The sequence below is a fragment of the Lemur catta genome, chromosome 1, assembly GCF_020740605.2.
Source record: "Lemur catta isolate mLemCat1 chromosome 1, mLemCat1.pri, whole genome shotgun sequence".
Classification (NCBI taxonomy): Eukaryota; Metazoa; Chordata; class Mammalia; order Primates; family Lemuridae; genus Lemur; species Lemur catta.
Window position 1 is genome coordinate 96,505,721 of NC_059128.1, and position 15,125 is coordinate 96,520,845.

At 41.5% G+C, this 15,125-nt stretch overlaps 1 protein-coding gene across 1 annotated transcript in view; it reads left to right on the forward strand.

The window, feature by feature from the left end:
• Positions 1–15,125, forward strand: part of MAP2K1 (mitogen-activated protein kinase kinase 1) — an 80,218-nt gene that overhangs the window by 43,120 nt on the left and 21,973 nt on the right. Inside the window, exons 4-5 of the mRNA XM_045541436.1 lie at positions 5,595–5,672; positions 6,876–6,927. Of these exons, the coding sequence (XP_045397392.1) occupies positions 5,595–5,672; positions 6,876–6,927 (130 nt within the window). The remainder of the gene's footprint in view (positions 1–5,594; positions 5,673–6,875; positions 6,928–15,125) is intronic.

The window sequence follows — 15,125 nt, forward strand, 5'->3', positions numbered from 1 at the left end:
CCTCCTTTATTCACCCTGCATTTTAGGATGTGGGCATTGATCACATCCTTCGTGTCCCTTGCTGTCCCCCAAGGGATTTGGTTCTCTGGGAGTAGTGCGATGCTCCCAGACAAGTCCCCAAAGCAGAAGACATTTCTGGAATTACCCTGGGGAGCCTGAGCCTGGAAAATTGGCAGTCAGAGGCTGGGAGGGAAAACTTTTTTGAGGGCCAAGTACAGTGTCTGACACCTGTTAGGTGGTATTGTGTTAAATGGCTGAATTTGGGTGGCCGGGATGGGGCTCAGTGGGAGAGAGGTAGGCCTTGGAGTCCGCAATAAGTGTACATACTCCCAGAGGGCGACTCTCTGAGCTGCCAGAGGGTCTAGACAGGACTGTGTGTAGGAAGCAGTTGTACCTGAAGTCCAAGTAGCCATGAGTGCCAGAGTAGCTTTCTGATCCAGCCCTGGACACTGTCACCCCTTCCTTGTTCCCTGAGGTCCCCTTGCAGGAGAGCCCCTGCCCCAGCTGCTCCTGATTGGAAAACTCTAACTGTTGGCTGCTGCTTCTCTTGGACTTTCTGCTTTGCCTCAGCTTTAGCATTTCAAAGGTGGTGTCATGTAGAGAGCTCTGCTCCATAGCCACATCCCACCTTCTGAGGTTCTTTGGTCCTCGCTGTGTCATAGTCTTTGCATGGTATTCTGCGTCATTAACATTTTCCCCAACACTTTGTTATGAAAATTTTCAAGCGTACAGAAAGTTGAAAATTATAATTTATAGTGTGTGCCCATAAACCTACCACCTAGATTCTACAACTAACATTTTGCTATATTTGCTTTACCATATATTGTCCATATTCTATCCATTGCTCAAATCACTTTTTTGGGATGTGTTTTAAAGTAAACTCATGTCATTGGCATTCATTGAGCCCATCTTCTAAAGCACTCAGTCAGGGACTGACCTTTCCTAAAAATAAGCTGTGTGTGCACTGCTCAGTCTGAATTTTGAGACCCAAGGAGGAAATGGATGCTCCCTGATGAGAACAGGAATGCTTTTGTCCTTGCGGAAGTAGATTCCTGCTCAGGTGGTAGCTGAGCAACCAGAGAACTGGGGACTCAAGAGTTGATGGTTCTCATGCAGGAATAAAAGCTTTTGAGCTGCTATTTTCATAAAGCATTTGTCTTTTCTATAGAAAACCTTCACAAAAGCACCATTGACTTAGTTAATAATTGACTTCTAAAAATAAGCACAATTACTGCAGCTTTAGTCAGTGAAGGCAACTTCTTGGCAACAATGAAGCAGAATTAGAAGGTTGTAGGGTTAGTTGCAGGCAACCCTGTTAATCCTGACTGGCTCGTGCCCCTTATGTTTCATAATTCTGTTGTTCATACTGTAAATCTGCTTATAGCTCAGTGGAGGTTAAAGGAAAGAGCACCAACATTTCTTGTTTTTTTTTAATAGGAATATTTACCTTACCCAACTCCCAGGGAGAGCATGAACTGAGAAGGTTAGCTGGGCTGCCCTCTGTCCAAGGCTGCTGTTTGGATCAGTTGAGAGGTAGTGCTGTCCATTGCTGAAATGGAGGAAGGAACTTGAGAACCATAGGGTTAGCTTTTCTACCTCATTTGAATCTGATTTTGACAGAGTGGCTTTGTTATCTTGTTTTAAATATGTAGTCCTCCCTGATGATTAGACAGAGCTATTCAAACAAACGAGCTAAAACAATATTCAACTGGAGGCAAAATAGAAATAGTCTAGGAACTTTCTCCTAGAATCCCTCTTCCCACTGGTAAAAGAAATGGAGAGGATCCTGCTGGCTTGGGTGTGGTTACCTGGGCTGTGGTGGTGTCCTGATTTGGCCACAGGGGGCCTGTGGCATTGTAAAAGCAGCCAGGATCATAGGGTTGATTTGATTGCTGGAGCCTCAGCCTGGGTCACAGCCTCAGGAAGGGTTCTTGGAAAATAAGTGTGCTTCTAGGGGAGTTCTGTTTGGTTTTCGATTCATGATTTTATACTCCTCTACCTGTGTAGAGGTTATTATGGCACATTTGAAATTTTAGGTTGAATTTCAGGGATCCTCCACTGTGCTCCTTGATTGACTCACCCACCATTGGGTAGTCATACTAGGGGGTTTATTATCATCAGAAGTCACACATAATCGGGGATGTGCATGTGCTAGGTGAAACTACCGTGCATTTGAGAATCCATACTTTTACCATTTTTCTTTTCCATTAGCAACAGTGATCCAGGGTTGACTATAACAGAAATTGATTGGTCCAAACTGTCCTTCTAAGTAATTATATAATCTGTTCTTAGCATTGTTTCAGGTAAAATTTCTTGGGAGATCTGGCCGGGCGCGGTGGCTCACGCCTGTAATCCTAGCACTCTGGGAGGCTGAGGCGGGTGGATCGCTTGAGGTCAGGAGTTCGAGACCAGCCTGAGCAAGAGTGAGACCCCGTCTCTACTAAAAAATCGAAAGAGATGATCTGGCCAACTAAAAATATATATATAAAAAATTAGCCGGGCATGGTGGCGCATGCCTGTAGTCCCAGCTACTTGGGAGGCTGAGGCAGTAGGATCGCTTAAGCCCAGGAGTTTGAGGTTGCCGTGAGCTAGGCTGACGCCACGGCACTCACTCCAACCCAGGCAACAGAGCGAGACTCTGTCTCAAAAAAAAAAAAAAAATTTCTTGGGAGATCTGTATTCTTGAATTCTTGAAGAGGTATTCTTACCTCTTCTAGAAAGAGCAGTTTTGTATCTATGTAACAGTATCGTTGCAAACAATCAGTACTGTTAATTGATTTATAGATTCAGTTCTCTACTTTCATAAATGAATTCAGTAAATAAAAAGGTAAAACATTTATTCATTGTAGAAAATTTATAAACAATAGAAAAGCACAAAGAAGAAACTGTCATACAATAAAAATCCCTGATCATCTTACTGCCTATACAGAAGGTTAACATTTTTGATTTTCTGTGTATATATACCTTTTTTTTGTTTTTATAGAAATGGGATTATGCTCTATTCTTCTTTTTGCTTATATTATATATCGTTCCATGACCTCACATTTGATGGCTACATCATAGAAGCTAGGACAGATTTGGAGGCAGGCTGTCTGTGGGAACTAACTTCTTTCTGCTCACCCAGGTTTTGCCCACCTCCAAGGCTCCACTGCCCTGTCACTCCTGTTTTGAGCCTTTGCCTTAGCCACTTTATCTAGGAATCACTTCCTCCTCTGAGCGCCTGTAGCATGGTCTGTTGCCTTCATTCAGCTATTTGTTCCTGGCCTCACTTCAGAGGAGAATTTAGGTGCCTTGCTTCTTATGAATATGTTCTGTCTCCCCAAGCAGAGAGTGTGTTCTATCTGTATCTTATGTTTTTTTCTCTCTCTCATCCTTACGTATCCCTGTGCCTTGTACAGAGTCATTTGATAATGATAGACTCCTCTATGGTAACTGCTTGGTGTAGACAGGATGTTTTAGAAAATCAATTTGAGTTTGCAGGAATTATCTCTACCTCTGAGGGCAATTTTATTTTATTTTATTATTATTTTTTTAGCAACAGGGTCTCGCTCTGTCACCCAGGCTGGAATGCAGTGGCATGATCATAGCTCACTGTAGCTTCAAACTTCTAGGCTCAAGATATCCTCCCATCTCAGCCTCCCAAGAAGCTGGGATTATAGGCATATCAGGCTAATTTTTTTTTTTTTGTATTTTGTAGATAGAGAGTCTCACTATATACTGCCCAGGCTGGTCTCAAACTCCTGGCCTCAAGCTACCTCCCGCCTTGGCCTCCCAAAGCACTGGGATTACAGGCATGAGCCACTGTACCTGGTTTCTGAGGGTAATTTTGAATTGTAGGTGATAATGGCTACACTTAAAGCCTTAGGGGCATGAACCTATTTCTATCTTGATATGTCAGGGTTCCCTGAATGAAGCATTTCTTTAAGATCTCAAGTTAAAATATAGAATCCACAAATGGGAAGCCCTTGGCACGTGAGTCCTGCAGAGTCTAGCTTCAGACCATACTTGTATCCTCCCATGCTGTCTTTCCACTGCCTCTGCCCAGGGCCCCTTTCATGTCACCTCCGCTGATCATCTCCTCACTCATCTGTCTGCCTGCTGAATCTTGTCTTTCTCCTTTAGCTGCTGTGGTTGTTCTCATCTTAAAACACCCAACGTTTGGCTGGGTGCGGTGGCTCACGCCTGTAATCCTAGCACTCTGGGAGGCCAAGGCGGGCGGATCCTTTGAGCTCAGGAGTTCAAGATCAGCCTGAGCAAGAGCGAGACCCTGTCTCTACTAAAAAAATAGAAAGAAATTATCTGGACAACTAAAAATATATATAGAAAAAATTAGCCAGCATGATGGCGCATGCCTGTAGTCCCAGCTACTCGGGAGGCTGAGGCAGAAGGATAGCTTGAGCCCAGGAGTTTGAGGTTGCTGTGAGCTAGGCTGACGCCATGGCACTCTAGCCCAGGCAACAGAATGAGACTCTGTCTCAAAAAACAAACAAACAAACAAACAAAAAAACAAACCACACAGCTTTTACTTCTGCCTCCATAAAGTCACTTCCTGGTTCCTGGGTGGGGTTCTGGCCATAGCTGCTGTTTCCAGCCTGATCCATCACTGCATCTCTTTATACACCAACAATTAAATGAACAGCATCATCCCTGGAGTACTCAGCAATTTAATGCTTCCTGCTTTTGATCTTTTGAAACAGCTCTGTTCTTTTCTCTCCTTGCTCCTCCTCTTTTCCAGGTATAGAAATATCATACTCATTCTTTGAGTAAGATTCAGCTTAAATGCCAACTTCTCAGTAAAATCAGAATTACTTCTTCCTTCTTCTGCATGTCTATCACTTTTCTTATACATTTATGGTTTTGTTATATTTTGAGAGTTGTACTAATATATTTCCCCTTATTAATAAATTTATTAAGGGCAGGCACTAGGTCTTTTTCATATACCTGTCCCCCATAGAAGCAAACACAGTCCATGGCACTTGGTAGGATTTTGTGGAATGAGTTGTTATTGCTTTCTGTGACATTTTTCTTTGGATTTTGTTAATTATGATTTGTTAGGATAATACCAAATGCAAGTTGTGACTTTTGATAGTGATAAAATAATTAACATTTATTACTATGCACCATACAGTGTTCTTGTTGCTTTATATGTTAGTTTGTTTAATGCTTACAATAGCCCTATGATTTTTATAATAGCCTTATGATTATTATCATCCTCATATTACAAATTGAGTAACTTGGTCAAGGTCCCCTAGATAGTAAGTGGGATTCGAATTTAGAAAGTTTGCTCCAAGAGCCTGCAGTCCAAACCACTATGCAATATTGTCAGTTTAGTGAAAATGAATCCTTTTTTGTGACCACTGAATTAGTAATTTGTTTGATGATATTCACAGGATTTGAGTTACTTGTTATTTGACACCTCCCACGATTTTTTGCATTCATATGCTATTTGATGTCTGGAACAAACCAGTGGGTGCTTACCCTTAACCTTCTGGGAGGATTTACTGTGTGTGAGATTCACTTTCCTCTTGAGGTTTAACACATGAAAGAATGGTTAGAAACACTGTCACTAAATGGTCTGGTATTCTTGTTCTTAGGATGGGGGTTCCTTGGATCAGGTCCTGAAGAAAGCTGGAAGAATTCCTGAACAAATTTTAGGAAAAGTTAGCATTGCTGTGAGTATATTATAAAGTTTTTTTTTTCCAGGTTCTTCATTGATAAGTTAATGAGTTGGTAGGAAATGGACAAGGGAGGAAGGCAGGAAGTCAATGATTCGAAACTGTATTTAAAAAGTAGTGTTGGCCGGGTGTGGTGGCTCATGCCTGTAATCCTAGCCCTCTGGGAGGCCGAGGCAGGTGGATCGCTCGAGGTCAAGAGTTCGAGACCAGCCTGAGTGAGACCCCCTCTCTATTAAAAATAGAAATAAATTATCTGGACAACTAAAAATATATATAGAAAAAATTAGCTGGGCATGGCGGCGCATGCCTGTGGTCCCAGCTACTCGGGAGGCTGAGGCAGTGGGATCGCTTAAGCCCAGGAGTCTGAGGTTGCTGTGAGCTAGGCTGACGCCACGGCACTCTAGCCCGGGCAACAGAGTGAGACTCTGTCTCAAAAAAAAAAAAAAAAAGTAGTGTTTGCTCACTAGAATCTTCCCTATCTGGAGTCTAGATATGGTATTTTCTCTCTCATTAGAACGAGAAAAGGGATTCTCTTTATATTAACATATGTGTCTTAGGACAAAGTAGTCAAGAAAATTCCCATTTGTGGTATCAGAAGGCTTTTTCAGATGCAGATTTAGAAAAACATGAATTCAAAGATAGTGGGGTGTTTTTCTGTTTTTTTTTTTTTGGAGACAAAGTCTCGCTCTGTTGTCCTGGATAACGTGCAGTGGCATCATCACAGCTCACTGCAACCTCAAACTCCTGGGCTCAAGTGATCCTCCTGTCTCAGCCTCCCGAGTAGAGTAGCTGGAACTACAGGCGTGCACTATGACGTCCAGCCAATTTTTCTATTTTTAGTAGAGATGGGGTCTCACTTTTGCTCAGGCTGGTCTTAAACTCGAGCTCAAGCAATCCTCCTGCCCCTGCCTCCCAGAGTGCTAGGATTATAGGTGTGACCCACTGCGCCCAGTCAAGGATAGTGTTTTTTTAAAAGTTGTTTAAACTTGTGTTACTTAAAAATGATACTCTATATACCATGTAAAAAGATGGTTGCTTGGTAAGGCAGGTTAAAAAATGAAACAAAAGAAAGAATGAAAAATAAAGGAAGAAGGCAAATTTGTGGTGTTACGTGAAATACTTTCTAGCTCATTTAAAAATAGATTATTTTTCTAAACACCACTATTTTCATTTCCTATCTTTACTTTCCTTTTCCTGCAGGTAATAAAAGGCCTGACATATCTGAGGGAGAAGCACAAGATTATGCACAGAGGTAAGAAATTACTTGCTAGTTGTTATGCTTTAAGTTTTAGCTCAAATCCAAAGACTGTTGCTTCTTCTTTTTTTGTGTTTTGTTTTCGCGTAGAAGCCTTTTAATAATGTTTTAAATTTTTATTACAAGTCTTTCTTTAATTTGATGGACTTGCTGATGGGCAGGAAGTCCCACCCTCCTTTTGGTCTTGATACACCTGTTACCTGGGGCTGTAACAGACATAGTCACGCAGCAAGTCCAGGCTAAGAGCCTCATTCAGAACTTAGTTGCCCTGGTGTCAGTGTCTGTCCACTGGATTAGGTTGTGCATAGGCCCAAAGGTATGACTAACCAGCTGCAGATGAGTTTAACTATAAAAGAAACTCTGGTTTCTTCTAATAAAGGTACACATACACTTACCATATGACCCTACCACTCTTGGTATTTATCTAAGATAAATGGAAACATATATTGACACAGATTTGTACACAGATATTTAAAGCAGTTATGTTTCTAGTAGAAACAACTGAAATGTCCTTCAGTAAGCAAAGAGATAAATTGTAGTATATCCATTTGATAGAATACTTTCAACAATAAAAATAAATAGGCTACTGATACACATAACTTTGATGAATTTAAACTTATCCTGAGTAAAAGAAGCGAGGCAGAAAACAGTCCAAACTGTTTCTATTTATATAGAATTATAGAGAAAGCAACAACAAATCCATAGTGACAGAAAGCAGATCAGTGGTTGCCTGAGAGCCTAAGGAGAGATTAACTGCAAGGGGCCATGAGGGAAACTTTTGGGGTGATGGAAATGTTATATCTTGATAATAGTAATGGATACATGGGTATATACATTTATTGAAAGTCAGACTGTCCACTAATGTGGCTGCATTTTATAATATGTAAATTATACCCCAATAAAGTTTGTTTAAGTATAAAGTTCAATGGTAATAAGTACATTCATATTGTTGTGCAGCCACCACCATCATCCATCTTCAGAGCTTTTTGCATCTTGCAGAACCGAAACCCTGTATCCATTTCACAACTCTTTCACCCTCCCCCAACCCCTGGAAACCACCATTCTGCTCTCTGTCTCTGAATTTGATTACTCTAGGTACCTCATATGAATGGAATTCTACCCGATATGTTCTTTTATGACTGGCTTATTTCATTTAGCATAATGTCTTCAAAGGATCATCCATGTTGTAGCATGTGTCAGGCACTGGTTTTTAAGTAAGCAGTGGTTTTGGTGCCATGTTCTGTAGCCCCACTTTGAGAAACACTGCATTGGGAATAGAGTGACTTAGCAGGTGGGCTATTTGGAAAGAGGAAGAGTAATGGCAACGCCTCCCTAATGGGCTTCTGGGGGAAGAAAAGAAATAGAAAGTGAAGCACGAAGAGGAAGAATGCTGTACAAATGTTCCCTCTCATTCCAGGGAAAGTTTCTCAAAATATTGAATGGTTTCTATCTGAGGCAGACTTTTACATTAGAACTTGCATGGCTAGCTTATAGTTGTGCATATGGCTCAGTTTTGTGCATCTATTAACTTCAACTTGGGCCATAAAACTGCGTTGCTGAGGACAAGAGATTATTCCAACAAGAGCAGGAGAAATTGAAAGAGAACTAACATTTAGAAAGGAAAAGTATTTATAGAAGTTACTGGTGACAAACTTGCCCTCTCACCATAATCAACTATAAAACTAGAGAAAATATATGAAACAGCAGTTATGAGACTCTGAACAACTGGGCACCATCAGGCTGGGCAGAAAACTACCAGGAGCTATGAGCTGAACAATTCCAAGAGTTACACAGTGCTGGGAGAAGTTCAAGTTCCAACTATTCAGAATGCAGACCCATAATTGAATACCTGGGAAACTCAATAGAGACTCAGAAGGGTCACCTTAGTAGCAGGCCTAAACTACCTCTAGAGAAAAGTTTTCAAAACCCATCTAATAAATAAAACCTAAAAACAAGGCTCTGTAGGATCAAGCTGATCCATGAGTTACTTAATAGCATGCCAAAATAAAGTTCAACAGTCGGAGAAAGACAACATAATCCAGACACTCACACTCACAATGTCCAGCATCTAATAAAAAAATTACCAGATATGCAAATAGGCAGGAAAATGTGACCCATACAAGAAGAAAAACAGGTCACTAGGAAGAGATCCAGAAATGAAAGAGAACATGGAAAAAGCAGAAAATGACTTTAAAACAGATATTATAAATAAATATGCTCAAGGACATAAAGGAAAAGAGTAGTATAAAGGCAGAGAAATGGAAGAAATAAATAAAGAACCATGGAATTTCTGTGGATAAAAAATTCAATATCTGAAGTGAAAATTTTATTTTCTTGTGCAGATTAGTCCCTGCACAAGAAAAAAATCAGTTAACTTGAAGATGTTGTAATAAAAGCTATCAACACTGAAGTATACTGTTAATGTTTTGAAATAAAAAGGTAAATAAATAATCTAATCACAAGGAAAAAACCAAAGAGAATTTTGTATTAATTCTCTGATTCACTGTACAGACAAAACCATCTTGGAATTCCAGTCCCAACTCTGTGGAGTCTTTATGTACTTCAGTTATGCTGTCAACAAAATGAAATGTTTTTCCCTATATCTTTTAAGGTCCCAGCTTCTAAGAGACTCCATTGAGCCCTAAGATTTTTTTTCTTTCAATAAAAGAAAATTGGCAGAAAAACAAAACTCAAGCACAAGAGGAAAAGAGTAGAAAGAGATAAAAGAACAGAACCTCAGAGACCTGTGGGACAAGATCCAAGTAGTCTAAGTTTCACGTAATTGGAATCTTTGGGAAAGGGAAAGGAAAGTATGAGATCTCTGGGCCGATTTTGTAGACATGCAGGACACTATACTTCAATCTAACCTAAAAGTAACTGGAATCCCAGGAAAGGAGAGGGCAGAACAAATATTTGAAAAAATGCTCACCGAATATTTTTAAAAATTTAATGAAGCCAAGTGCAGTGGCTTACGCCTGTAATCCCAGTGACTTGGGAGGCTGAGGCAGGAAGATCACTTGAGCCCAGGAATTTGAGGTTGCTGTGAGCTATGATGACACCACTGTACTCTACCCAGGGTGACAGAGGGAGACTCTGTCTCAAAAAAAAAAAAAAAAGGTTCTCAGCAGCTTTATAATAACCCAAAACTAGAAACAATAAAAATATTTATCACCAGATGAGTGGGTAAGCAAACTTTGATTTGTTCAAACAATAGACTACAACTCAGCAATAAAAGTGAACAAACTATTGACACATATAACTTGGATGAATCTCAAAACATACTGAGTGAAAGAAGATCTACACAAAACATATAGAAAATACTGTAAATTTCCATTTAAATGAAATTTTAGAACAGACAATCTACATTAAAAGTAGATGCGTGATGGCCAGGTATGGTGGCTCCCACTTATAATCCTAGCACTCTGGGAGGCCAAGACGGGAGGATCACTTGTGGTCAGGAGTTTGAGACAAGCATGAGCAAAAACAAGACCCCATTTCTACTAAAAATAGAAAAAATTAGCTGAGTGTGGTGGCACGTGCCTGTAGTCCCAGCTACTAGGGAGGCTGAGGCAGGAGGATCACTTGAGCCCAGGAGTTTGAGGTTGCTGTGAGCTATGATGACACCACGGCACTCTAGCCCAGGCAAAAGAGGGAGACTCTATCTCAAAAAAAAAAAAAAAAAAGATGAGTGGCTACCAAGGGTCTGGGAATGGGAGTAGATTAACTTTAAAGGGATGTGAGGGGAATTTTTTTGAGTAATAGAAATATTAAATCTTGATTGTGGTCAGTTTGCAGGTGTATACATTTTTCAAAATGCATGAAACACTATACACTCAAAATGCTAACTATAGAAGGCCACCTGCTTTCTAATTGCACTGGCTGCCATCTTGTCCTCTTGCCACTGACAAGAAACTGTCAGTAAGAGATGGTGGTATGGTTTGAGGGGGGAATGGTTTTCCAGAAGTTTATGGCCCTCACATCTGTGGCTTTTTAAGACCCTTGAGTTCCACATTTGAATACTTTAGCATATTAGTTTCTAGCAAATAGGAGTAGCGGAAAGGAGAGTACTGAACATTTCTTAAGCCTGGGGCTGTGTTCTAGGCTGTGATGGACATATGCAATCTAATTTAGTCGTCAAAGGGACCCATGAGATCAGTGTTGTAGAAGGATCTGGTGGAGTAAAGGCATCCCATCACCTGGGATGGAGTCCTCATGCCTACTCAGAGGTTCCTGTGAAGGTTAAGGTTAACAAAATTACTAGGGAAAGCAGCTGCCAAAGTGTTTTGCACATAGAAGGCCCTAGCAAATGCTAATGCCTTCCCTATTCGTTTATGTAATTTGGAAGGAAACTGAGCCCAGAGAGATGAGAGTTGAGTTTTGGTTTCTGCATCTGTAAAGTAGGAAGTTTTTATGTCGCTCTTTTCCACTAACCTGTGAGTTTCTTCAGATCTGGGAATATGTCTAATTCTTCTTTATATCCTCAATCCTTAACACAATAGCAGAGAATAGTACATCTTTAAAGATTTGTTACATGGATGAATATGTGATTAACTTGTGCCAGAGCATGCAGGGAGTAAACATGAAACTGAGCCAGGGACCCATGTCTCCTGCTCTTTTAATGTGGTGATTTGAGTCCTGTGTTTTTCTCTACCACGTGCCTACTATGGACCATGCCCTGTGTTTTTCAATGAAGAGCTCTAACTTGATTCCCATTCCAAAGAGAGGGAGGTTCCTGGAATGACCAGTTCCTCTTCCCTTCCACCTAGTGCTGCCCCCTCTTCTCAGGGCTCTTTCTGGCTTCACCTGTTGTTTGGCATGACGAGCTGCTTTGTGAGCCAGATGGGTCTGTGAACAGATGTCTTTGGTGGAAAGTTCACTACTTGCACTGCTAAGAAGGGGAAGTCACTAGAAGGACTTTCTGCCCCAGTGAGCAGTGCCTGTATGGGCTGGCCCAGCTGCTCAGCTGTTTGAGAGTCTTCTCCAGAAGCCCTGGAAGGAGTCGTGGCAAGGCCTGGGCTGTGGAGTGGGACTCTGGCACAACCTGATTCCCGAGCAGGCAGCACAGTGAGTGGATCATCCTGGAAGCCCGAGTTGGGGTGAAAATGAGAGAGCGCAAGTCTCCCTGTCTTCAGTCTTCCTCGTTGCCAGTTCTACCTCTGGTCTAAATACATTCTTTCCAGATGAAATTTAAACTCTATTTCTTCTCATCCTGTCCTTGAGGCAAAACAGGGAAGAGTAAAGAAGCTTTTTCTTGGCCTTAAATTTTTATTTATTCTTATTGATATTTATTTGCTGGAGATACCTTAGTATTTCAATTACCTTTTGCTGTATAACAAACCACTCTAAAACTTAGTAGTTTAAAATAACAGTTTATTACTTTATATAATTTTTTTCCTGTGGTGTGGCAGGGCCTCTTTTCCCACGTGATTGTCCATCCTCTGTGAGACTAAGGCCCTGGCTTCTTCCCATGGTGGTCTTAGGGCTTCCAGTAGTAAGAGAGGGTAAACCCCAACACTCAAGCACCTTTTACGCCTCTGTTTATGTCAGGTTTGTTAATGTCCTGTAGGCTAAAGCAAGTCACGTGGTCATACCAAGATTCAAATAGTAGAGTGAAGGCTCCGTCTCTTGTTGGGAGGAGCTACAAAACATTGTGGCCCATTTTTGTTCACTCTGTCACAGTGATAAGAGTGTAAGGTTCAAATCCTTATGGTGCTACTTACTGTGTAGCCTTGGATGAGTTATTTAACTTCTCCAAACCTCAGGAAAATGAAGAAAACAATCTATCTAAAGGGTTGGGAGGATTAATTTAGATCATGAATGCAAAGCACTTAGAATAGTGCTTGACACACTGTAGGCACTTAGTAAATGTTAGCACTTGCACTCCTGGGCTCAAGTGATCCTCTTGCCTCAGCATCCCAAGTAGCTGGGACTATAGGCACCACAATGCCTGGCTAATTTTTCTATTTTTAATAGAGACAGGGTCTTGCTCTTGCCTCCCAGAGTGCTAGGATTACAGGCGTGAGCCACCGCACCCGGCTTAGTAAAGGTTTTTGATTACCAGCAACAGAAATCAGCCTGACTTGGTTTAAGCTTCTCAAAATTCATTAGAAGGATCTTGGGAAAGTTCAGAGAATCCTTTGAAAAGCTGAATCAACAAACCTTGGTAGGGCAGGAACCAAGGCTACTCTAGTTGGGAGGCTGGATCACTCAAGCAGAAAAGCAGCTGCCTTAGTCCACGACTCCCACAGTGTTGCTGCCGCTGGGCCAGTTTGGCCCCTCTTAGCTTACTGTGGGGTTGGCTGTGGGCTCGGTCACCTCCCACAGGAGTCCAGAGTCATACGTGTGACTTTGGTAATCACCTCCCACAGCAGTCATGCACGTATCAAGGGACACCATCCTTTCCTGCTGCTTGTTGCAGGAAGGTTGGCATGCAGAGGTGACACTTAGGGTTTTAAATTATTAGGTTGAAAGTGATTTCCAGGTGTGCCCTACTCTAATGTACAAAAATACCTTATAACACAAGTTGGTCTAGGGGCAATTCTTTGTTTATTCAAAGCATTCACTACAGAATTCCTCAAATGTAAGTTATTACAGAATCTTCAAAAAGCAAATTATATCAATTTGATTTAAACATTTCTTTTTAGGAATATATCAATAATATAAAGTTAGGGGCCAGGTATGGTGGCTAACACCTGTAATCCCATCATTTTGAGAGGCCAAGGCAGGAGGATTGCATGAGACCAGGAGTTTGAGACCAGCCTGAACAACATGGTGAGCCCCTGTCTTTACAAAAAAGAAAAATCAGCTGGGCATGGTAGCATGTACCTGTGGTCCCAGCTTCTCTGGAAGCTGAGGCAGGAGGAGTGCTTGAGCCCAGGAGTCTGAGGCTTCAGTGAGCTATGTATGATCCTGTCACTGCACTCCAGCATGGACTACAGAGCAAGACCTTGCCTCTTAAAAAAAAAAAAAAAAAAAGCTAGGCATACCTGCACTTACAAATTTTTAAGTGAGAGGAAGTATAATAATCATGGTGTTTGGGGGAAGGCCAACTGTTTTCGGGTATCATTTAGATACTGTTTTTCCAACTAGGTAGTAGCCTCTTGAAAGTTTTTCAGTCATTTTTCTTCAACTGGGTGAGTGTGTCCTGGTCTTAGTTTGGTACATTGCCTTGGTTGTACACATGGTAGCTTTCCTACATTTCTAGCGTGTCCATACCACATGGGATCCTGGAGATAAGCAAATCCTCACCCTCACTCCTGAAGTGATCTATTTGTCTTTGCTGTCATGGAACAGGACTTCCTGGGCAGAATATGTATAGCGAATATTCCCAATGCTGAAGCTCTGGCCAGCCGACCTGTCCACTGTGATTTGTGCTGGTGTTGAACAACATATTGTGTTCTATTTCCTCTGGGTGTTCAAAGGGAGAATCAATCTGTGTGGCTGAGCCTGGTGTATGTGATTTGTGGCCTGTTGATCAGGTGGTGGGTATTAGATCTGTCACCTCTTTGGGGAGTGTAAGTTTTTTTTTTTTTTTTTTTTTTTTGAGACAGAGTCTCACTCTGTTGCCCAGGCTAGAGTGAGTGCCATGGCATCAGCCTAGCTCACAGCAACCTCAGACTCCTGGGCTTAAGCGATCCTACTGCCTCAGCCTCCCGAGTAGCTGGGACTACAGGCATGAGCCACCATGCCCGGCTAATTTTTTTTTTTTGTATATATATTTTTAGTTGGCCAGATAATTTCTTTCTATTTTTAGTAGAGACGGGGTCTCACTCTTGCTCAGGCTGGTCTCGAACTCCTGACCTCGAGCGATCCACCCGCCTCGGTCTCCCAGAGCTAGGATTACAGGCGTGAGCCACCGCGCCCGGCCTGGGGAGTGTAAGTTTTCTCTGAAATCTCAGGGTAACATTCTGGTGGATAGTCACAGGTAGGTACATGTATTTGCTCCTCCTTGTTTGTTCACCCCTCTCCTCACAGTCTTTTCCTCCATTAAAGATAAGTAATTCATATTTGTAAAATATTTATAGAATACCTGCCAAGTGCAAGGTACTGGATGAATCACTCATAGGCATAAAAATGGCTCATAAATGAACTCTGTCCTCCAGGAGCTTAGAGTCTAACAGGGGAAAGAGACATATCTGTAAATGACTCTAGAATATGGTGGAACATAGACACTGTCATTGTTTTATGCATGAATC